This window comes from Symphalangus syndactylus, chromosome 7 (genome assembly GCF_028878055.3).
Source record: "Symphalangus syndactylus isolate Jambi chromosome 7, NHGRI_mSymSyn1-v2.1_pri, whole genome shotgun sequence".
NCBI classification, from domain to species: domain Eukaryota; kingdom Metazoa; phylum Chordata; class Mammalia; order Primates; family Hylobatidae; genus Symphalangus; species Symphalangus syndactylus.
This window is the reverse complement of record NC_072429.2, coordinates 57,643,565-57,669,271: the sequence shown is the minus strand read 5'-3', so window position 1 is coordinate 57,669,271 and position 25,707 is coordinate 57,643,565. Positions and strand designations below refer to the sequence as shown.

At 40.1% G+C, this 25,707-nt stretch overlaps 1 protein-coding gene across 3 annotated transcripts in view; it reads right to left on the bottom strand.

Moving 5' to 3' along the window:
- The window catches only part of CA8 (carbonic anhydrase 8), a 94,469-nt gene that overhangs the window by 37,437 nt on the left and 31,325 nt on the right, over nucleotides 1–25,707 (bottom strand). For 2 of the 3 annotated variants that reach the window (XM_055286320.2, XM_055286317.2), the window contains exons 4-5: nucleotides 6,658–6,753; nucleotides 1,091–1,153 (exon numbers count right to left, since the gene is read on the bottom strand). In XM_055286320.2, coding sequence (XP_055142295.1) covers nucleotides 1,091–1,153; nucleotides 6,658–6,753 — 159 coding nt within the window. The remainder of the gene's footprint in view (nucleotides 1–1,090; nucleotides 1,154–6,657; nucleotides 6,754–25,707) is intronic. The other variant, XM_055286318.2, reaches the window with a different exon arrangement.

Here is a 25,707-nt window from a genome sequence, read left to right as displayed (position 1 = left end):
AGAGACTGGCATTGGGCCGGGCACGGTGGCTCACACCTGTAATCCCAGCACTTTGCAAGGCTGAGGTGGGTGGATCATGAGGTCAACAGATCAAGACCACCCTGGCCAAAATGGTGAAACCCTGTCTCTACTAAAAATACAAAAATTAGCTGGGCGTGGTGGTGGCATTGGCTTCCTAGCAATGTTAGGCCATATCATTGCAGGGTCATGTGGATCACCTTCTCTTGGATATTATCTTACCACATATGTGTACTTGTTTTGTTTTTTTAAATTTATTTAACATAAATAATTTATTTATAAATACTTTATAAATAAAGTATTTATTTAACATAAATACTTTGAAATATGATTCCCCAAATTTTTATTTGTTTCATTTATACAACTTTCCTATAGCATGCAGGTAGGAAAGGGTTAACTCAGCAGGCCTGAGTTGCTCAAACCCTGCACATCCCAGATAAAGGCCTGTCTTCAGGACTAACTCTTTGCTCTTGGGATATAACCTCTGAGCTTGGAATATTCTACCTGATAAGACTGTTTCTGTGTGCCTGCAGCCTTGGGCCATGCTGTATTTATGGTGAACTCCTGTTGTTATATGTCTGAGGCCTTGAGACATACTGTACCAATCGGAACAGACAAGCTGATGCTGACAATGTGACTTATGGCAAAGAGGGTAGGGAGACAGTTGCTGCTAGCGAAGGAGTAGCTGAGGTCAGTTATGTTGCATGCATTTAGTGCTTGCATGATTGATCCCTAATAAATCTCTGGACACTAAGGCTAGAGTGAGCTTCCGTAGTTGTCAACACTTCACACATGTTGTGACACATCATTGCTAGGAGAATTAGGGGCATCCTCAACGTAACTCCACTGGGAGGGGACACCTGGAAGCTTGTGCCTGGTTTCCCCTGGACTTCATTCCATGCACCTTTCCCTCTGCTTTTTGATCTGTTTCTTTTCACTGTAATAAATCATAACCACAAGGATAGCAGCTTTTATGAGATCTGTGAGTCCTAACACAGCATCGAGCCCGCAGGTGGTCACAGGGATCTCCTACACAACCAGTATTTCTATATTACTTTAAATAATGACTTACCTTATACTGAATATCTTGGAGGATCTCAGTCACAGCCTTCAAGCCAACATGTTCCTTTCCTATCTGAAAAATATAAAGCATAAACCACAACCACAACATTTTTCAGTGTTTAGCTTTAACTAAAAAAAAACTAACAGCGCCAAGTGTGGTGGCTCATGCCTGTAATCCCAGCACTTCGGGAGGCAGAGTTGGGTGGATCATGAGGTTAAGAGATCAAGGCCATCCTGGCTAACACGGTGAAACCCTGTCTCTACTAAAAATGCAAAAAATTAGCTGGGCATGGTGGCACATGCCTGAAGTCCCAGCTACTCAGGAGGATGAGGAAGAAGAATCGCTTGAGCCCAGGAGCCGGAGAGGTTGCAGTGAGCCAAGATCATGCCACTGCACTCCAGCAAGACTCTGTCTCAAAAAAAAAAAAAAAAAAAAAAAAAAAAAAAACTAACAGAACTCGGTTCTAGTCCATCTGAATGTTCTTTTTGAGGAATAATTAAATGGCCTTTTATTAATAGCTAGGTGAATGTCTACTAAAGGTAATTAAAGTTGTAACAAAGCTAGTATAATAAAGTATTAGTTATGTAAATGTCCAAGAACTCATTCTAAATTCCTTTTACTATATATAGAGATCACTCACTTTGCTATATGTAGTATATCAAATTATAAAATACTGTTATATAAAAATATCAAGGATATTTTTGAATTAAAATTACTCAATACATGTTCAAACCCTTCCATGTTTAACTCTGGCACTTATAGATCATTGCCAAAAAGATTTTAACAATACTGAAAAATTATATTAACTTAGAAAAGCAGGTGTGTGATTTTGTATGTTAAATTCACCAAAATCAAGACCTTTCTTGATTGCTACTAGACATAATTTTATAACTACCTTTCTATTGTTAAATAAATAAGAATGTGCTTTTTATGGCCTTCTTTTTAAAAACATATCACTATATATTATTAGCGTATAAAATGCTCCCAAAAAATGGAGACAAAAAAATTCTAATATTTAATATTCTTGACTTTGGCTTTAAAACTTTTAAGTGAAATCTGACCAATTTCTAATGGTCCATGATAATGGAGGAGAGTAATGGAGGTCATTTAGAACCTCAAATAAATAATCATTGCTTTTGTCAGTTTTTCTCCTTCCACATAGATATTTGGAGAATGATCTAAGAGACGCGAGTAGCTGTCGATATGTTCACATTCTCTGTTTCTCCCAATGTTAACTAACTGTAAAACATGCAGATGAAAGAGCATCCAAAGGGACGGCAGAGAGGCAAGAAACGCTCCACCTAAGATAGGCCAGTCAGCTCTAAACAATCAAGACGTGAACTACTTTCCAAGAGTCTACAGTTATTCCTGAGATAGGCCCTAAAAACAGAAAATAAATTTTCTAAAGTTAAAAACAAAAAAAAAATTTAAACCTAATGCATATGTACCTGTGGCAGCAGCCTGAATTTTTAGGCAGAAATCATTACCCATTCTTCAGGAGAAATGGACTTCTCTTTTGTCTCACTGATTTAACCATGCTATAGCACTGGGAGGCCTATGTCAGCACTTGGAGTCTGTTTTCATCTCAGGCATCTCCTGTCAGGTTGTAAACTCTCTGAAGAGTCCACATATGAACACTAAGGCCACTCAATGTGGCAGCTCAGGAACAGGCTCACTTTGCACTGGACTGCCTGGATTCCAATCCTGACTCTGCCACCTCTTAGTTGTGTGGCTTTATGCAAGTGTAGTTAACCTCTACATCCTTCCGCTTCCTCAGCTATTGGCTGGGGAGGATAAAAATGATAGAGCTGAAGATAAGATTAAATCAAACAAAGACTGTGGAACAGGCTCGGATCATCATAATTCACTTAATGTCCATTATTATTCTTAATCTGGACGCCCTACAGCATCAAATATAGCTTTTCCATATAGTAGCGCTTAACGACTATTACTAGCTCTTTCTATCTATAAAGACTCCATGGGCAAAACTTCCTATCTTGCAAATTCTATAAACTCTGCTATTACGCCATCTCTTTCTTTTCCTTCCTTGCCAAATTTGTGTATAAAGAAATGATGACCAGCGAAAAGCAAGTACTGATGATAATCTCCACACCCCAGCTGCTAAAACCGTGCAAGCGACTTTTCAGATAACACAACCTGGTACCAAGAGTCCACCAGGAACCTTGAGAACAACTCATTTCTCACCTCTCACCTTTGCCGTCTTTCACCATCACTGGAAATGCAGATCACTTTGGTCCGTTCTCCTTGCCTGGCATCTCAGCCCTGAACCACCTGTTTGTTTGTTTGTTTGTTTGTTTTTTTACTCCTAACTCAATCTCTCCTTATCTTCCACTGCACTCTCTAGAACAGAACAACTCTGCATTTCTGCCAATACCTCCCACCACTTCCTGATCTACCTGAACCCCTCGAGTCTGCCCAAGGGCACAGCTCTTTTGCAGGCCTTTCAAGTGGATGCCATGCAGTCCCCCAGGGAGACAGACTGGGGTCCATGGTCAGTGCACTCTTGCTCCCTTCAGGGTGGAACTCTCTGACCCACGTGCTTGAGCCAGCCTCCCGAGGGGACCATCCTCTAAGGCTATCATGCCCTCCTTCTTTCTCCTTTACTGACCCACTAGTCAATCTCTCCCAGGCATCACCTCCTGCTGCCACCCTGGACAACTTCAGCATCCAGGGGGTGACCCATCCCCTCCCTGGCCTAAGTCTCTTCACCCCTCAGTCCGTGGCGTTCTGCCCCATTCCACCTCAGCAAACCAACCCTGAGGACACTCCTGGTACGTGCTCTCATTCTGAAAACTTCAACTCTGAAAGACTGGCCTCTCTGACTAGATGCCCCGGCCATCCAGCTCTCCTGCTCTTTCCTCTCTCCCCTTCACTGATCAGCAGGTGCCAAGGCTGGCAGGTCCTTGTGGCTTCTCCTTCCCCCTCCTGCCTAGACATGGTGTGGGACTGGCCAGACAGAATGATATCTCTCCAACCACTCTCCATTCTTTAATCCTTTTACCTCCTAAATCATTTGCTCTGTGATGGATCAACACAACAACTTACTAGAACTCTCTACTCCTTTACCCGGATAAAGAACAACCCACCATACCCTGTCCTGTATGATCTGGGGTGTCCAATCCCAAGGGGGTTTCCCTCAGTGACTGCCAAGTCTATTATCATCCCCCATAAACAAAGGCCCCACAGGCATAATTAAGCCTTTGGAAGATCTGTAGCAATGGAGAAAAGATGGCTGAGGTGACAGAGTTGCTGGAAGATATGAACTGGTTCTAGGAAAGCAGTTAATTAGCATGGGAGTGGCCACTGGTCTATTTCAAGACTCAATCCCACACCCACGTTTTCTTTGCTCTATAAATAATTTTGCTTTGTGTGTCTCAGAGATAATGAAGGTTGTCAGCCATGAACTCCCTCAATGTCCTGCCTTTCTCCACCTACAAATCGGCCCCATGTGTGCCCACCCTTTCCTCCTGGCCCTCTGTTTTGGAGAAGGGGTGGGTCTGCTCCTTTCTGAGATTAATCCACCTGCATAAGCTCTCCATGCCATGCCCTCTTGCCTCCTCCAGGACTTTTCCACATCAGTGACACCCTCTCTTTCCAGTATTTTTAATCTCTATGTCTGCAATACCTCTTACCGCTCAGGGAAAAAAAAAAAAAAAACTACAGGCAGATCTCAGATCTCAAAAGATTCACTGGACATCGTCGCTAGTTATTGCCCCATCTGTCCTTCCTTCCTTTGGCCAAGCTTCTTGGAAGGAAAGTCTACTCAATGTCTCCGACTTCCTCCCTCCAAATTTCTCTCCTCCAGCCTGAGGACTCGACCTCCCGGATGGATTTCAGCCCATCCCTCCCTTCCCCTCTCCTTCCCTCCTTCCCTCCTTCCTTCCTTCCTTCCTGAAATTTTGCTGTCAGTTCTGCGATTTCACTCTCTCCTGAGAATTTGCATACAGATAACCTGAATTTTTCATCACAGAAACTTATGAAAAGTTAGAAAAAGTGTGCTTGCTCTCCAGGCTTTCCCTTGCCTGCAATAATGCAGCTTGCTCTTGGAAATACTCGCATTAGTTCTAAGGGGCTGGGTTTTCAGTCCGGGGCTCTACGAATCCAGGTCACCTGTTACATGCTACGAATCAGGAAGTGAAAATACTAAGTTATCACACCTAATTCCATCCACAAATATTTATTGAGTACCAATTCCAAAGATGAAACTGACATGTTCCTTTCCCTTCTATATATGAATATGTGGTTATTTGTATTCTTATTTTTATTTTACTATTTTTTATTCTTACTTTTAATAATGAGATAGTACCTTCTACTGTCTCAGTTTCTCAAATTTGGATACTTTATTAACTTTTCTGGGTTATAAGAGTAGTCTTTCATAACTGTTACTTCAATATACTAAAAATTATCAAAATATATTTGTATAATGAAAAAATTTTTCATTAATATTTTGTGATTTCTTTCTAGTTATATAATGCCATTAAAAAATACAAGGAATATAGGTCCCCGCCTGTGACACCATGAAATAAATAGTAAGAGGACTCACTGAAAAATGTAAGGATTTCCTTTAAATTTCTATGACGTGTCATATTTGCAAGATGCTGATTTTAAAATATTAAGAGCCTAAACTGGATGTCTACTTTCAAACATCAATAAAGAAATATCTAGGAGATACGGATTAAAAATTATTGCAATTAATTTTTGATATATACGCCATAAAAAAACAAGTTTAAAAGGGCCCATTATCGAACTCTCTTTGGAAAATTAAGTTTCTGAAGAGCACTGTGCTAACATGCCCTAATCCCAGGTTATCCAACAGGCAGCCCAGAGCCACACAGAGCTGGAACTCTGGTTTCTGGTCCTGATGGCAGCTTTAAAGCTAAAATTTCCAGGTACTCTTTCACCTCTAAATCTTTTACGATGTCAAATAGGTAATAAGACAAAATTTAGAAGATTCTCCTTAAAAACTGAATTAAGTTTTTACCTCTGAAAGCACGTGGCCTGCTTTCATATGTTTGGGTAAGTTTACATACTCTCCTTTGCCTACCAGAGAGCTCAAATCCAAATGTTATATTGACTATATCTGCCAAGGTCTTTGCCAGTCTGATTTTTATCAGTGTTTCCTATAAGGCATTTCAAGTCATTTCAGAGTGAAAGTTGTTAATAAAGAAGGGCTAAAGTAATCTACTACATACTTCTATTATTGTTACTGGTTTTTTTTGTAGATTTTTCTGTAAACCAGTGTCTAAAGACATTTTCTGAAATCCTTTTTCATAAAATAAACTCTACCTTCAGGAGTCATTTTCTAAATCATTTCTCCAAAGACCCTGAATGCTACTCTGAAGAAAATTTCTAATAAATAAAGGAACTATTTTCTACCAATGAATATGGCTGAACTCCGATAAACCATAAGGATCAAGTTTTCTGTTTTAATCAGGTGTTCTCTGTATGTGTGTAATTTCATCTCTAAGTAATAAAATTGAGAATAAAAAAATTTTACAAAATGATTTAGAAATTAGCATCTCTAAACAATATGATAACCACAGCAGACCGTTTACCTGAACAAACAGAGCAATGATGGCGATTCCGTGCGGCTTCCCCACAGCCTCATCAATGCTGCCAAACAGAGTGGAGTTCCAGTGGATCAGATGGAGCTGAGTGAGTGGCAACAGACAGACCACATCATTTAATGTGCTACTTCTAGTCATAAAAGCAAAGATACAGCCATTTCTTTACTATTTCTATATGGTATCACATACCACAAGAGGATCACAAGTAGACACAAATAAACTACTGGCTTAATACGAGTTCTCTGTATGAATTCCTTCCTTCTTATTTCTGAACAGAAGCAGTGCTTAGTGGATCGCTGCCTCCTAAGTCCAGTTTTCGTCCTGATGAGGAAGAAGACAACTGGAGGGACTCACAGACTTCACATTGATTCAGTTATCTTTCCTTGGATGTCATCCTTTTGAATCCCCATGAAACAAAACTCCAGGTCTGGGCACAAACACTACAACTCATTCAAAGGATGAATACCTGCATAATCAAATACTGCATCACCCAGTATTTCCATCAGGAGAGGTACAAAGCCAGTTTCTAGTTCTAGTAAATTATTTCAACTTTCTAAGAATATTCAGAGACAGCATCCTGGAAAAAAAAAAAGCTGCATATTTAAAGCCATGGTAAAATAATAAGTGCTGATGTAAATCTCTGAAAGAAGGCGATTTCCTGCACTGGCGATAAAATTTTATCTGTGAAGAAATGACAAACAATGCTCAGAGGCCTCCCTCACTCCTAGCCTCATAAAGCTTTGCAGCTTTCAAGTTTATCTAGAATATGCACTTGCTCCTACAGCACTGATAAAATGCTCGCAAGAAGCCAAACTCAATTCCTGATTAAAAACCAAATGTCCACTGAGGTTGTTAGTATAATAGTAGGCAGGTAAACCTTCTGACTAGAATATTACCTTCATCACTATGGCTTTTCATCAAGTTATAATTACTTACCGCCTTTCAACATTGCCTCATTTTAAAATTAGTTCTAACACCAAAAGACATAGCTAAAATTCAACCACTATTTATTTTAGCATTTATATTAAAATATTCAGGAAAATTATCATAAGGATGGCCACAAATTGGATTTTTCCACTGCTGAATTTATCCAGGTAGAATCTGATATTATAAAACTGACCACTAGGGGGAGGTAATGAAGTCCTCTACCAATAATAGAACAGGTAACTAGGAAAAGACTGTACCCATGGCCCACTCAGCCAGGTCACGCTGTGAGGCTGTGAAAAACTCACAGAGACTGTGACTACCCAGTAAATGCAACTGAAAGGCACTGCTTTTAAGAAAACCATGTTCTATAATCTCTCAATAATAAAACACAATTTTAATCTTCCTTTCTCCGGCTGCAACAACAGCATAGGAGTCCTAGTGGTAGAGGTAAGAACTGATTGCCTTAATTAAACCACCAACAAAGAAGGTCTAGGCCCAAGGTTAAAATAAGTTTTTATTCCACAAATTACAAAATTCCAACTGGCATTTTTCTTACTTCTCACAGCAATATTTTGGGGCATTTTTTTAAACAAAACATTAATAAACCACAAAAGCATGGGTTTTTCTTTTTCCCTTACTCCCCACAATTCAGCAACATCATCACTCACACCTGCCCTTCAAAAGCTGCTGCATATTTTTTGTGTGTTTAAAAAGCTGAGGGTCCCCACTCCTTAAGTGTGCACTGTGAGTGGTGACTTTGTTTCAAAGAGTAAAGTATGGAACAGGGATAAAAATAGTGACTTTACAGTGGATAAACCTAACAAACACTATCTGATCAAGGTCAACATCAACAGTGATTAGTCATGTTGACAGGGTGTCTGTATCCCTATATGTGATGAGCACTTTACTGCTGCATTTTCTCTCAATGACCCATAACCCAGTCTAGCCACAAGAAAAACATCAGACACATCTCAGTAAGAGACACCCCACAAAATAGCTCACCAGTAAGTACTCCTCAAAATGGTCAAGGTCATCAGAAACAAGGAAAGCCTGAGAAAAATGTCACAGCCAAAAGAAGCCTAAGAAGACATGAGAACTAAACGTAATATGGTGTATGGTGTCATAGGTGAGATCCCAGAACAGAAGAAGGACATTAGGTAAATACTAAGGAAATCCAAATAAAATGTGGATTAGTAACATAGCAGTATTGGTCCATTAATTGTAACAAATGTAACCATGCTAATGTAAAATGTTACTAATAGAAGAAACTGGGTTTGGGGTATATGGGAATTTTCTGTACTGTCTTTATAATTTTTCTATAAATGTTAAACTGCTCTAAAAAATATTCTTTTTAACAAAAGATAAAAATTAAGAGAAATGCTGGCACTTCAGCCAACCCAAGCTAACAAGGATAACAGAAGGTTGCTATGACCCCCGCATGTCCAGCAAAATAACACGAAATGAAAGCAGCAACAGCAGCTCTCCCACGCATCCTTCACTCTACCTTCTGGGTCTTCAATAATCACCTGAGTCTTGTGGTTCCAGGGCAGGAGAGATTCTCTCCTCACAATAACAAGGGACCCAAGCTTTAAAAAACAAAGCTCTGTCCTGCTTCTGATAAACCTTCTTCTCTTGAAGGTCCTTTCTCTCATTTTCAGACCAAACAAATCATGACAGACCCCCTTTCTACACCAGTAGAGGTTGGCTAATTCAAGTACCAGGCAAATGTCCAACCCATTCTGGAACTTGGCCAACCTTCAGCTGTAACCTAGTAGTGGTAACCTAGATGCATGGCCCCCAGACACAGCACTCTGCACCTGCGCTGCCTCTCAAGTTAGCTCACTCTGCTCCCCATGCACCTTTCCTCTCCATCTGTATGAGTCTGCTAGGGCTGTCATCACAAAGTGGCACTGACTGGGTGGCTTAAACAACAGACATTTATTTTCTCACGTTTCTGGAGGGTGGAAGTCTGAGATCAAGGTGTGGGCAGGGCTGGTTCCTTTTTAGCCCTGTCTCCTTGGCTTACAGATGGCCACCTTCTCCCTTTGTCTTCACACGGTCTTGCCTCTCTTGGAGTCTGTGTCCAAATTTCCTCTTCTTATAAGAACACCAGGCACAGTGGATTAGGGCATGCCTAATGACCGCCTTTCAACCTAATTATCTCTGTAATGACCCTATGTCCAAATACAGTCACAGTCTGATGTGCTAGGAATTGGCACTTCAACATGAATTTGGCAGGGACACAATTCTGCCCATGACACCAGCTATCTCACCCTTTGCTTTCTGCTCACCATAAGAAAGTCTTTTCAAATCTGAAAAGCTTGAATTATTCACATTGACATCTGTTCTGCCACTGCCCCTTCTTTATTCCAATAATTTTATCATATTGTGCCTTATTAATTAGTGCTGGTTCTGTTCCACAAAGCAAAGTCACAGAGGCAGGAAAATTATAAGTGCTTTTGAAGGACTAACAGTACCTTGGTGGGTAGCTAGAGGGTACCTAAGTCTGGCAATGACAAGAGGTGAGGCTAGAGAGCTAGAGGGGTCAGACAGCACAGAGCTTTAAATGTTACCATAGCTGTATTCTAGAAAACACTAAAGCAATATATTATTGCAATGAATATTATTATTATGTATGCAGTCTGGAATCAAACTCCCCCATAATAACCTCTTTCTTTCAAAGGTCTTTTTGACAGTACAGGAGCCGGACTGGAAGTAGCAGACATTGAAAGCTGGAATATAAGCCAGGAGGATACCACAAAAGTCCCAGCCAAAAAATTATAACAGGAGTGCAGGACAGTTAATTTTATGTGTCAACTTGGCTAGGCTATGGTGCCCAATTGTTTGATCAGACACCAGTCTAGATGTTGCAGCAAAGGTGCTTTTTAGATGTGATTAACATTTAAATCAACAGACTTTGAGTAAAGCTGAATGCCTCCATTATATGAGTAGGCCTCATACAATCAGTTAAAGGGCTTAAAAGCACAGACTGAGGTCCCCCAAGGGAGAAGGAATTGTGCCTCCAGAACTCTGGATAAAAATCGGCCTGCGTTTCCAGCCTTGAAACTCAAGTTGCAACATCAACTCCTGCATGAATTTCCAGCTTTCAGCCTACCTCGCAGATTTCAGATTTGCCAGCCCCCACAACTACATGAACCAGTCCCTTAAATTAAATCCCAATCTCTTCTTTCTCCCTCTGCTTCTCTCTCTTTCTCCCTCTCCCTGTTTCTCTGGAGAACCCTGACTAATACAGATCATGCAAACAAACAAAAAAAAAGTATGGCAACCTATTGAAGTTAAATCTGATGACGACTAATACCAATGGGAATAAAGAAAAATGACCCTAACAATTAAAGTGACAACATTTGGGATTTATTCTTCTAAGACAAAACATGATCCCTTTGGGGAGGGGGGATGAAGTGACAAAACAATCCTCTGATGGTCATAAATATTAAAACTTGTACTTATATTTATTTTTATCAAATGCCTTTTCATTTCAAATTTTTCTATGCTTCATAAAATACATAATACAAATACATATTAGTGCATGAATATAATTTATTAACAAATACATATATTATGGATACATGCTCCGAAGTTTGTTCTAATGCAGTGTGGTTAAAGACATCTGGAGACAAACAGGTCTGAAATGGAAAAGCATATGATACTACAGATATGGCTTAGGAAATGAAGGGCCCTGCAGTACATCTTATGAACTGGCTTATTAAGGTCCAAGTAGACAGCTATTATCAGCAGAGAGGACTCACAAGACTCACTTCAAAGCCTAACAGCCCAGATATGCTCTGGGGTGTGTCTGGTCTATGGAGAGAGCAGGATACAGAGGCGGCAACCCTGTGCACTTCTCCAACTCCATTATTCTGAGAGGCAACGTGCTCCCATAAAAGACCTCCACTAGGAATCTCATCTTAGATTCTTGTTTCAGTTCTACAACTCTTCAGCTCTGTGAACTTCACTAGTCACTAACTTCTTTCAGCATCAGTCTCTCTGTAACACAGGAGACTGTATCTTAAAAGCTTGGATTATTCACGCCTTTCTCTGTCTTCCCATAGTACTCTTTTTCCTATATTCTTATCACATTTTACTGTTATTAGCATTAGTTATATATAGCCAGCAAAGGCAGGGAAGCAGGATGATAGATTTTGACAAAGAACAGCCAACTGGATTACAGTTTAGACCAAGTATGTAAATGCCACTTACCATTTCTAAGGAGAGCAAGGGTCGGCAGCATCAGCACTGCATCTGTTTAGAAGTAGACGGGCCACTGCATAGGGTCACTTACTCCTTCAGGGTCCACTGGACTAAAGATGGCTCCAGGCAGGACCCTGCCCCAAAGGCCTTCGAGAGCCTGGACCTGCTCTGCCTGGTAAACACACTGCAAAGCAGGTGGCTGAGGGGCTGCCTCTTGCAGCCTGAACCCAAGGTCTACCAGGGCTAGCAACAACAATAGCAGAATCCCTCCTGCTCAAAGAATCTGCCTCCAGGCTCCCTTCAGCCATTCTCCCTCCAAAGGCAAAAGGTTTGGCCTCCTCCTACACCTGGGCATGTCAGGGTAGAAGAAAGTGGTTTTCTGTAACAATTAAAGCTGAGTCCTTCGTCACTCCTTATAACTCTTCCCCCCAGCCCACCAACAGGAGGCAAGTGTTACAAAGACATAAAACAGCCAAGATCCATTATTACTCTGGCAGCAGGATGACCATTATGTCTTCTGTTAAAAAATCGGACCACAGGAAAACAACCATGACGCATCCTTTTACAGCTTCAGGGAAAATCTTGGACCGAGCTTTTGCTACAGGACTCACAACTTCATACTCCCGCAACTGATTATGCTGCCTTACCATCGGCACCTGTGAAACGTTCAAAACGTTCATCCTAATGTACTTAACTCACAGAATAGATAAATTTGTCCAAAGTTAAGAAATTGCGACATGTCACAGCCTTATCATCATTTGTCACTGAGAAAAATAAGTTTGAAGACTTCATGGCAGCTTAACAGAAAGCTATCTTCACGACAAATGAGGTTTATTACTAACATAAATAATACGACGGCAGCAAAATACCAAAGAATGAATCATGAGGAATGGAAAAAGTAGTAAACACTGAAAAGGCAATTATGACTCACAAATTTCCTTTTCCCCAGCCCTGGGCACTCACACAAATTCTATGACATCTCCTAACTGCAAATGCAGGGACCTTTCCTTTCAGATGTCTTCTTGACACCTCAAGGTGAACATTTCTACAACTGACATCAACCCTCTTCAAAGGAGCTTCCCACCCACACACTCTTCATAGAACTCCCCTCCCACCCTGCTTGCCAGGCTTGAGACCTGGGACCCCCGCGCCTTTATCTCCAGAGCTCATCTAGACCTCTCCTGGGCCCTGGCATTTACATTACAAAGCCCAACTAATCTCTTTTTAACACAACTTTCACCACATTTCCTCTGTTGAAAATCTCTGATTTCCTTTATTTTCTATCCATATCAGGCTTACATTTCTCAAACCACATCCTTCCCCACCCTAACTCTCCCCACATGCTCAAACCAAGCGTCACCCTGACTCCTCACAACAGCCTCCCCATTCTGCTTATGCCCACTCACCTGGAATACCTTTCCCCAATCTGCCCTGACACTCACCCAAATCCTACCTGTCCTCCTAGGCACTGACGGGCATTTGACAGAAAGATGGAGGCTGGAGATGCCAGAAATAAAGGGTGCAGGGAGGAGGGTGGACACTGGGAAGGGAGCCAGAGACAGAGAACTTCAACCAACAGGAAGAAAAAGGAAGAGAAAGAGGGGAGATAACTGGGATTTCTACCAAAATCATTTTATCAAAAAGGGAGATAAATTCAGGGGTGTTTTGAGGGTTTGGTTTTTGCAAGAGATGGGGTCTTGCTGTCATCCAGGCTGCAGTGCAGTGACAAAATCACAGCTTACCGCAGCCTTGAACTCCTGGGCTCAGGTGATCCTTTCACCTCAGCCTCCAGGGGAGCTGGAATTACAGGTGTGAGCCACAACTGAATTCAGTTTTAGATAGGAGTGTAAACCCACATCAGAACAATCAAACTAGTGCCCCATTAGTGAGAGGTGCAGAACTCCTGCTGCCTTGAGAAAGGGCTAAAGGTACAGGGAGCAGATACCCCTAGAGCAGGAGTGTTCAATCTTTCGGCTTCCCTGGGCCACACTGGAAGAAGAAGAAATGTATTGGGCCACACAGAAAATATACTAACACTAACAACAGCGGATGACAAAAAAACAATTGCAAGAAAATCTCATGTTTTAAGAAAATTTACAAATTTGTGTTGGGCCACATTCAAAGCCATCCTGGGCTGCATGTGGCCCACAGGCCATGGGTTGGACAAGCCTGCCCTAGAGAAATGTGACCTTGTAGAGTTGGTTCACTCATGGATTGATATGGTTTGGCTGTGTCCCCACCCAAATCTCATCTTGAATTGTAGCTCCCATAATTCTCACATGTTGTGGGAGGAACCCTATGGAAGATAATCAAATCTTGGGGGCAGTTCCCCCCATATTGTCCTCATGGTAGTGAATAAATCTCACGAGATCTGATGATTTTATAAGGGGTTTCTTCTTTCACTTGGCTCTCACTCTCTCTCTTACCTGCCGCCATGTAAGACGTGCCTTTCACCTTCCACTACGATTGTGAGGCCTCCTCAGCCACGTGGAACTGTGAGTCCAGTAAACCTCTTTTTCTTTATAAATTACCCAGTGTTGGCTATGTCTTTATCAGCAGCATGAAAACTGACTATACATGGATCAAATCTTGAGAGAAACTGACGGGGGACCAAAGACTGAGCTTTGGAAAATGGTGAGATAACGAAAGAGGGACTATCAAATATGCAAGAGAGAACTCAGAAAATTCCAAAGTGCCATTAAAAGAGAACAGACTTTCTAGAAGACAGTGTGGGCATCAATAGTGTCAAGGAGATACTAGCAGCAAAGCTATGACAGCTGCAAAGAAACAAGGAAAAATGAGAACAGAAGGAGACTTTGGACCTATTGTTTTTTAGATTACTGAGATGAGATGGCAGTTTCAAGACAGTGAAAGGCACAGAGGCAGAACACAGAGACATCAGGATAAAACAAGTGGAGCAAGGCCAATCAGCCTATAAGGTGGGCAGGATTATCAGAAAACAGACATTAGAAGTCAGCTGAAATCACTGAGAGTAAGCAAAGTTCACCTTTCACTTTTTAATATTCTTATCTATTTTCTTAATGGTTAAAAGTAAAACTGGAGAGAAATAACAGGCTGCTGTTAAGTTTTGACGAATAATATTCAATGCAGCCCATGAACTCAGATGTAACTGGACCTGAAAACCACTTTCTACCCAATGTATAGTCACTAAGAACTTTCCTCTGAGCTGGGACACTATAGAGTATAGCTTCACAGAGGGAAAAAATCATCAAGAACAGATCTTCATTTCTGTGTCCTGATTTTGCTTAATTGCCTTCCTCAGCCCCCAAAAAATCCAACTATAGAAAACTGTAGCAGGTCCCAATAGATTCTGAGTTCCAGAAGCCAAGTATCTCACCCATCCATGCTCTACCACACTCAAAACAGCCCTTCTCAGAGCACTCAGAGGGGGCTATAAAATTTTGAAAAAGAAAAAAAAAAGGTTATATCTCAGCTGTTCTTATGATACTGGAAATTGAAAGAAAGAAGATAGTAAGCACTGGAAAAAGAAGGAAAAAAGGGGAAAAGGAAACAGGAAGTGAAACATTTGAGTCACAAAATGGGTCATTAAATAACTGAAAAATAGTTAACAGAGAAAGCACCATCTCTCTCCAAATCCACTCATAATTATATGAAGCAGCCCATTCATCAGCAGATAAATCAAGATTTAGTGTGTATTATTCTCAGATGCTGCTATGCTTTAAGTCATCATTGTCAATATATATGCGGTTATTATTCAGAGAAGGACATTCCAGGTGTAGATAGATATAACAGTGACAAAATACTGTAAAGCATGGAATGGAACATAAATTATTCAAAATTCTATCTCTAGCTATCACCTACTTGCTAGGTCTGCCGAAACCGAACTACGTCTTGTATACAGATAGGTAGAAGAGAAATAGGGGAATGTGACAGAGGGCTTCAGAGCAACTTCCCCCATGAAGACATTAATATCAAAAGATATTTATAGTGTTCTTAGGATTCAGAATCTTCCATTTAAAAGGCACTAGTACTATGTAATTTATAAAAAGAAGATCTTATTTCAAAGCAGAATGACTGCCTCTTTAAATGCTGACTGATTTCCTGCCTTCTTAGGAACAGGGCATCATAACACCATTGGACTCTTCTCCCAGAAATGAAGCTTCCTTTATGAAATTCACTATAAAAGATTGGGAAAAGCTTGTCGGTGCAGGCATACATCAAAGAAAAGAAAAACTGCATCATTTTTATGTTTTATATTTAATGTAAAATCAGAAGCAATTAAAACTGATTCTTCAACACTGGTTTCTTGATTTCCAGGAAATATCCTACATTTTATTTTCTAAAAAAAAAAAAAAAAAAAAAAAAAACCTGAATTGTAGGCTATAGCTGCAATTAAATTGCTGTAACTTCCCTACTTCATTTATTATTTTGTAAAATAAAGAAAGCAAAGAGACTGCCAAAGGGTCTTGTTATAGAATGTGAGTCATTTATAGATTACATCTGTTCATTCTATACAGTGAATCAGTGACTAATGGCTGCAATCCTCTCCCTGCTCATCCCTGAATGAGAGCCACAATGATGAAAGAGTTCTGAAATAATGGCAGCATTTATCTCAACATTTATTGAGCACCGACAGTATCTAGGGTTTTAGTGTTCACTGCTTCTGACACTGGAAATGCAAAGACTCAAATCTTGTTATAAAAGAATCCAGGGTGTAAATAAACAAAAATATGAAATTTGTAGCCCAATAGAATAAAAGGATGAGTGAAAAGGATTAGTGCACAATCAAAATGTTAAAGGATGCTGTGGGTATTTTTATTGATTTAATAGGCACTGATGTTATATTTTCTGCCAAGAACTGTTCTTTACAAATATTCCTTTATTCCATCCTCATTAGCATCTTTATAATAATAGATTCTATGACCACCATCAACACCCCAATTTAACAAGAAGGAAATGGAGGCACAGAAGGTGAAGTAACCTGCCCAGGATTATACAGCAAACAAGTGACAGAGCCAGACTGTGGACACAAGGAGTGTGGCTCTACCACCTATGCCACCTCTGATCCCAAGAGGGAGGGTTGGAAAAGACTGAGTGGGGTAGACTGCACAGTGTGAGTATTCACACAAAGCATGGAGGAATGGCAAGGTTATCTGCAGACAAGAAAAACTAGGGAAAGGAAGGGAGAGTGTGCCACCCAAGGCACTGCTAGCATGCCAGCCACACACTTGGTGTCAGTGAGCACTCTCACTCCAGCTCCTGGGAAAGCTACCTGAGCTGAGTTTCCTTTGTAAAAGGGAGACCAGACTGTCTATCGTGTGATGCCCTTACAAGGGCAAGGAATAGTCTCTGGAAAAGTTTTAGAAAATACAGAGCAAGTGCTGGCTAGAGCAGAATCCGAGTCAGAGAAGCGGGAGGTTCTCTGGTGACAGAAAGGTCGGCAGCACTGAAAGGTCTAGCATCCCACTTTAGAAAACACAGCATGTATGGTTGCTTACCTTCAGCAGGGCTATCTTCTCATTATGCTGCCTAAACTCACCTACTTACTTTCTTACAGTTTAAAGATAACTAATAATGTGTTCCATTATAGAAAGCCAGATCACCACCATAGAGCCCCAACGTCAAATGTGTCCAGAAGTGAGGACAGCAGACCTGTGAAAAACTGAAGAATTGGGGCCATGCCTCCAAGTGTTTAAACTCCACAATTTATGAAACACAGTGCCAGCTGGAGCCATCCTTAAATCCAGCCCAGAGGCCCACCAGTCAGCATCCCTGCATACACATCATTAATATTCTAACACCAACGTCACCTGCCTCCCAGAGAAAATAAAACCATCAGAAGGAACTGTCTATGCTTCCTGCCGGGACCTCCTGCCAGTCTTTCCTCCCTCCTCCTCTTTTCCAGGAGTAAACATCTGCTCCTTTCTGCCACACCACTCAAGGGTCTTTCATCCACCAGCTCTTTTCTGAGCCTTTAATCTCTCTCTCCTTAGCTCCTTCTCACACCATTTAATATGCATAGATTTTTCTCCTCTCAAAAAAAAAAAAACTTCCTTGACCTCACATACCCTCCTACTTTCTCTTCACAGCAAATTTTTTAAAAAATTATCTCCACTCCCATCACCACCTCCTCCCTGCCCATTTCCTCTGCAATCTACTCAAATCTGTCTCTTGTCCCATCAGTTTAGTGAAACTGCTCACCATGTTCCCCACTAAATCACGTTTTGGCCTGGGAGACCAGATCACCTGCTCTGCAGCAGCCGGTAGCCTTGCCTGTCCTTCTCACACTGCCCCTTCCCCTGGGTTTCATGGTGCCATGCTCTCCTGGTCTCCTTCTTCTCCGACAGCGGTTCCATCGCAGGCTCCATTACTGGTTCTCTTCCCCTGACACGGTTCCACCCTAACACCTCTTCTCTCTGAGCATGTTCTTGATGGCTGTTCTTATCTACTCACATGTCTTCAATCCTCACCTGGATGCTCATGACTACAAAACCAGCATTTTAAATCAAAATTTCTGTCCCGAGACTATATCCCTTTATTAAACTGCCCAGTGTAATATCTCCAGTGGGATATTTTTTTTTTTTTTGAGACGGAGTCTCGCTCTGTTGCCCAGGCTGGAGTGCAGTGGCGCAATCTCGGCTCACTGCAAGCTCTGCCTCCCGGGTTCACCCCATTCTCCTGCCTCAGCCTCTCCAAGTAGCTGGGACTACAGGCGCCCGCCACCACGCCCGGCTAATTTTTCTTTTTGTATTTTTAGTAGAGATGGGGTTTCACCGTGGTCTCGATCTCCTGACCTCGTGATCTGCCCACCTCGGCCTCCCAAAGTGCTGGGATTACAAGCGTGAGCCACCGCGCCCGGCCTCCAGTGGGATATTTTAAAGTTGGCATTTAACAGCTGAGTTCCCTCCACCGCCCCTCAGACTGTGTCTTTGTCTTCATTTCCCACCTCTGGTGATGGAACCCAAGCCAGAAATCTCTTCCATCATCCTCTTCCCTTACAAACAACGAAGAGCTATGTCCTGCCCTTTCCACCTCTCAAAAATCTCCCAAATGCATCCACTTGGCTGATTCCCATCACCAGTGCCTTAGTTTCAAGATTCATAATCTATAGATAGACTTATGCCCGTCTCCATGCCTCCAAAGCTGGCTTCGATTCATTCTCTACCCTGCAATTATATACTGCAAGCCTGCTCATCAGGTGCTCCTATCCGTCCACGAGGTACAGTCCAACCTCCTTCACATGCAATGCACTCACTAAATGAATATATCTTTTTACAATCTTGGTAAGTATGACAAATTTCGTTTATTCTGTATTTATTTCAGGTGTGTTGGTGATAATAATTAGAGTAATAAGCTCTTTTTAGTAATAAGCATGCACATAGAGCAATTTTAATTGGGTTTAAAATTCAGCACTATTTCATTTCTCTTTCATTTGTCTGCGAAATACCACTGTCAATTTTCACGATCCAACTTTACATAGCTAATAGATTGTCTAATAACTCAGTTTTCAGAAAGAGTATTTTTTAAATCCAATTACAATTCAAACTATTACAATTTACAATAAAATGCATTTATCTGAAAATGTTTTTAAAAGCCACTCTATTTTAATTCCCACTACACCTGAAAAGGTACTTGTCTGTTAACATTGCTTACTCAGGGTCTTTCACTTTTTGAATTGCAATTATCTAAAGCAAAAATCAGAACCTGTTTATTAGAAATAGGGGAAGGCATACACTGTATAGCGATGAGAATGGTAGTTGGTCCAAGTCTCAGCCATTACCTAAGTGACCTTGGGCAACTAATGTCTCATGACCTGATTATTCAGCTGAAAAACAGACATAACATCTACCTTTAAGGGATATTTTAATGATGAAATAAGATATGGCATGTGCCTGGCAAACAGCCTTCATAAGCATTCCCACCATTCCCTGTGGATTATGGTGCAGTGCATCTTGTATTAACTCCACAGCCATGAGACAACGCAAAGAACACAAAACTTTCCAACATTATAAACACCATATATCTTCAAAATATTGTGAGAAAAGTAAATTCTGACAGGCTAAAAAAACAAATATATACATAGAGGCACATGTAACCAGAATTCTACAAAAAAAAATTCTCTGAAGTGGAGGAATTTTTCTTGCTCTACAACTAAATGAAACTGCCCTAATCTGACAGACAAACAGCCCTGTGAAAATCTACACCTATGCTTTTCCCATAAAGTACTTCCTTATTTATATAAGTTTTGTAATTTACTTTAAAATCATAACAAACTAATCCAACTCACTTGTTGCTCAAGGGAGTTGCACAAAGAACCATTCTTTAGCAAACTCATCATAAACCACATTATTTCTAGTGCTAATTAAAGGGAATTATGCTTCACTGAGATTTGTGTAAGACTCTCCTGTTAATACAGTAACAGTGCGATAGGCAATCAACTTATTTTAAAGGACATTCTAGAAAACTGACTTTTAACACACTAGTGACCTGAAATACAGAGCCCAAGTTCCCTTTCAATGTTGTAACAAGGTGAAGTATCACTTTCCTTGACTGAGGTGGAACTTGTACCAAAACAGCTTGTGAGGTTTTTAAAAAGGTCAGTTAGGAACAGGAAAGGCATCAATGGGTGTGAACCAAAAAAGCACAACAATTCAGATAGGAAATTTTACCTATGTTTACAAGGCAATGCACTTTAGTTCAGTACAGCTCATACTGACTGGGCCGGGTGCAGCAGGAGGGGACGGGGGGCAATTTTTAAAACAAGATTATTACATTTTGAACATAATCCAAAGTGAACAATCATCAATGGCCAAAGTGCTTTTAAATGTTGAGAGCAGATATGGGAGCTCCAGTTAGGCAGTGAGGACTTCCCTTACACCCAATCTTACCTAACCGTGAGCCTCTTTCTCCAGGACTGACTAGAGACTCGACTTCCCAGCACTGCTCATTCCCCTGGTCTGCATAGTGACAGGTGCCTAACAAGTACTTACACTGTACTGCTCAATGCCTTTATCATCCTAGCCATCCAAAGCATTCTCAAAAACCTATGTAAATTCAAATAACAAAAACAAAATTATTTTTTCTAAAAGTTTTTATTATGAATAATGCATTTCTCGGGGGGTTTGAGTTTGTTTTGCTTTGTTTTGAGACAGTCTTACTCTGCTGCTTAGGCTAGAATGCAGTGGTATGATCTCGGCTCACTGTAGCCTCCGCATCTCGGGTTCAAGCAATTCTTGTGCCTCAGGCACCTGAGTAGCTGGGATTACAGGTGTGCACGACCATGTCTGGCTAATTTTTTTTGTACTTTTAGTAGAGATGGGTTTCGCCATGTTGCTCAGGCTGGTCTCGAACTCCTGGCCTCAAGTGATCCACCTGCTTTGGCCTCCCAAAATGCTGGGATTGCAGATGTGAGCCACTGTGCCCGGCCACACATTTGTGATGGAAATAACATCAATTAAAAGACTTTATTTGTATATGTATATGTACTTACTGAGAAAGTCCCCTTAAAAATGCCAAGGACCATCTTTGCTGTACATAATGTAACTCAGAAGAAAATCTTACTATGTAAAGTTATTACAGAGGTACAGTTATTATCTTTGCTTTTATATAAAAGTATTCGATATTTTTAATTAATTTCCTATTAAGCCTTTAAAAGGATAGAAAGTGTAATAAAAACATTGTTTCTGTGGGAAAAAATAATAACCACTTTTACAGTGACCATTTCATGGCATATTTTCTTTTTTTCTTTTAAGTTCCGGGATACATACGCAGAATGTGCAGGATTGTTACATAGGTATACATATGCCATGGTGGTTTGCTGCACCTATCAACCCATAATCTAGGTTTTAAGCCCCAGATGCATTAGGTATTTGTCCTAATGCTCTCCCTCCCCTTCCGCTCCACCCCCCAACAGGCCGTGGTGTGTGTTGTTCCCCTCCCTGTATCTATGTGTTCTCATCGTTCAACTTCCACTTGTGAGTGAGAACATGCAGTGTTTGGTTTTCTGTTCCTGTGTTAGTTTGCTGAGAATGATGGTTTCCAGCTTCATCCATGTCCCTGCAGAGGACATGTTCTCATTCCTTTTTATGGTTGCATAGTGTTCCATGGTATATATGTACCACGGTATATATGTACCACATTTTCTTTATCCAGTCTTTCACTGATGGGCATTTGGGTTCGTTCCATGTCTTCACCATTGTGAATTGTGCTGTAATAAACATACGTGTGCATGTGTCTTTATAGTCAAATGATTTATATTCCTTTAGGTATATACCCAGTAATGGGATTGCATGTCAAGTGGTATTTCTGGTTCTAGATCCTTGAGCAATCGCCACACTGTCTTCCACAATGGTTGAACTAATTTACATTCACACCAACAGCATAAAAGCATTCTTGTTTCTCCACAGACTCGCCAAAATCTATTGTTTCCTGACTTTTTAGTAATTGCCATTCTGACTGGTGTGAGACGGTATCTCATTATGGTTTTGATTTGCATTACTCTAATGATCAGTGCTGTTGAGCTTTTTTTCATATGTTTGTTGGTCACATAAATGTCTTCTTTTGAGAAGTGTCTGTTCATATACTTTGCCCACTTTTTGATTTTTTTTTTTCCTTGTTAAGTTCCTTGTAGATTCTGGATATTAGACCTTGTCAGATGGGTAGATTTCACAAATTTTCTCCCATTCTGTAGGCTGCCTGTTCACTCTGATGATACTTTCTTTTGCTGTACAGAAGTTCTTTAGTTTAATTAGATACCATTTGTCAATTTTTGCTTTTGTTGCAATTGCTTTTGTGTTTTCGTCATGAAATCTTTGCCCATGCCTATGTCCTGAATGGTACTGCCTCGGTTTTCTTCTAGGGATTTTATGGTTTTCAGTTTTACATTTAAGTCTTTAATCCATCTTGAGTTAATTTTTGTATAAAGTGTAAGGAAGGGGTCCAGTTTCAGTTTTCTGCACACGGCTAGCCAGTTTTCCCAGCACCATTTATTAAACAGGGAATCCTTTCCCCATTGCTTGTTTTTGTCAGGTTTGTCAAACATCAGGTGGCTGTAGATGTGTGGTGTTATTTCTGAGATCTCTGTTCCACTCCATCGGTCTATACACCTGTTTTGGTACCAGTACAATGTTGTTTTGATTACTGTAGTCTTGCAGCATAGTTTGAGGTCAGGTAGCATGATGTCTCTAGCTTTTTTCTTTTTGCTTAGAATTGTCTTGGCTATACAGGTTCTTTTTTGGTTCCATATGAAATTCAAAGTAGTTTTTCTAATTCTGTGAAGAATGTCAATGCTAGTTTAATGGGAATAGCATTGAATCTATAAATTACTTTGGGCAGTATGGCCATTTTCATGATATTGATTCTTCCTATTCATGAGCATGGAATGTTTTTCCATGTATTTGTATCCCCTCTTATTTCCTTGAGCAGTGGTTTGTAGTTGTCCTTGAAGAGGCCCTTCACTTCCCTTTTTAGCTGTCTTCCCAGCTATTTTATTCTCTTTGTAGCAATTGTGAATGGGAGTTTATTCAAGATTTGGTCCATTGACTAGCATACTTTAAATGAGTCAATGTTATGGTAAATTATATCTCAATAAAGCTTTGTTTTAATGCGAGAGAGTAAAATACCTCCCTTACATTTAACCATTAATTTGTGAGGATCTGATGCTTAGAGGTAACGTAGTCATCTGGCAATCATGAGTAAACAAAGCAAAGAGGAAAAGCTAAAATGTCTAAATAGCTTAGCAGAAAAAAGGAAAGAAATTGGCCTGTGGAAATATGGCTGAGCAGCCACATAAACCGACAGTGGCACAACCCTTCAGGAGTTCCTACAATGTGAGAGGAAATATTTCCTATTATTTCTTAGCTGTGTCTTCCATCGTTTACCTAAAACCAATGCACTCATACAATGGAGAAATAGGATATTGAGCAAAAACACTCCATTGGTTACTTATATCAAATCCTTTAGATGTAAGCATAGCAAACATAAATAAATAAAATAAAATTTTCATTGTGTATTTTCATTATAATCCAAATGTTGGCTTCTGACAGAAAAGTAATATTTCTTAAAAATAAAATTGTGTCTAAAGATAAATAAATTGAGCTTTTTGCTCTGATCTAGAGATTTTTCACACAAAAAAATCCAAAAGGTATTTTCTGTATCATTTTATAGTATCCCCAAAAATAAAGACATGAAGAATATAGACCAACTATGAATGATCATAAAATGTATTATCAGCTAAAGCAATTTTAAGAGTCTAAACCTAATCCCAAATCTCTTATTTTTGCATCAATATTTCCTAATAATCAAGCAGTAGATCTTATTAGTAGTAGTTTGTTATTGTGAGTAGCTCAATAAGTTTCAAGAATGGATTGATTATTGATGTGGATAAGGACAACATATGCTACTATTTTAGCAACAATCATAATATGCAAAGTGGGGGCATAAAATAGCCATTACCTAGCATCAGAAATATAATTTCCCTTTGGTGAAGTACTGCATGATTAGACTTGCTCAGAAACATTACATATTCCTGTAATACCAATAAGCATTGGTGATAGGATACCAAATTAAAATAGCAACTGTTACTCCATGACATTGGATAAAGAACAGATACTGTGTGTTCTTACATTAACTCATTTACTTAGAGCTAGACTATTTTTAAATAGATAAATAAGTAAATATCAGCTGCTGCAATAAATCTCACTCTCTGACCTCTCTTCTGAGTTACAGATACATTTTTCCAGCCCTTTCCTGGGCATTTCCACAGGATAAATGGCAACTGTCAAATTCAAAACATATCAAATTACATACCACAGTTTTCCAACAAAACAGTCCCTGTTTCTGACAATCCTTAGGAACTCTGCCATCCTTTCAGTTACCAAGACTCAAATCTTAGAGGAACCAAAAGCTCCTCTTTTCCCTGATCTCCAAACAAACTATCAAAGCTTGGTAAGCTCTCCACATTCTTCTCTCCCCACACTGGTTCCAACACTCGTTCTTTTTCTTTTTGTCAAGGCCATCATCCCATTTTAGGTCATTTGAACGTCAGATCTGATTTTTAGCCATGATTTCCTGAAGGGCATCACCTCTTATGACCAAAGTAATTGGTTACATTTCACTTCATTAGAAGGAAAAGTTTGTAAGGGAAGTGATTTCCGCATATTTTTTCACTAATGTGTTATCCTAATACCTAAAACTGCCTAGAGCATACATAGAAGATACTCAATAAATATTTAGTAAATAAAATAAATTTCATAACTGTGTACTGTTGAACAGTGATGCTCCACTGCTCTTGGTCAAATAACACATATACATCACACATCTGACCAACTCCATTCAAGAGCTTCCATTCTTTGTCCCCAACCTACCATTCTAAATTTACCTTAAATACTTAATTTCTAGATCCTCCAAACTCCAGCCAAAATAGACTATTATAAAACAGTTATATTTAATTTTATACATATATAGTATATATGTAATAATAGCTATACATATGTATATGTCATTAAGTTACTATAAAATGCTATGGAGAAAAACAGATTAGAGAAGGTGGACACAGGTTCCAAGCAGATTAAGGAGAGTTTAGGTTGGCCTCACAGATTATCTGGCATTTGAACAGAGATTCAAAGGTGCTAAAGAAGCAAGCCATGTGGCTATCTGGGGGCAAGGTGGGAGGAGGAAATCCTCTAGACACAGGACACAGCAAAGGCAAAGTCCCTTAGGTGGGAGAAGGACGTCTCTGTCCTCTTTACATACTCAACACCTGTCACTACGCCTAGAACCTTCTCATCTACTCTTTGCCCACCTTATGTACAGCCCACTATATGCCAGGAACTAAAATTCTATTAGAAGTCAAGCCAAACTTCCTAGAATTTAGCTTTGAGTTTAATTACATAAAAACCTCAACCACTCACGAATTCATCA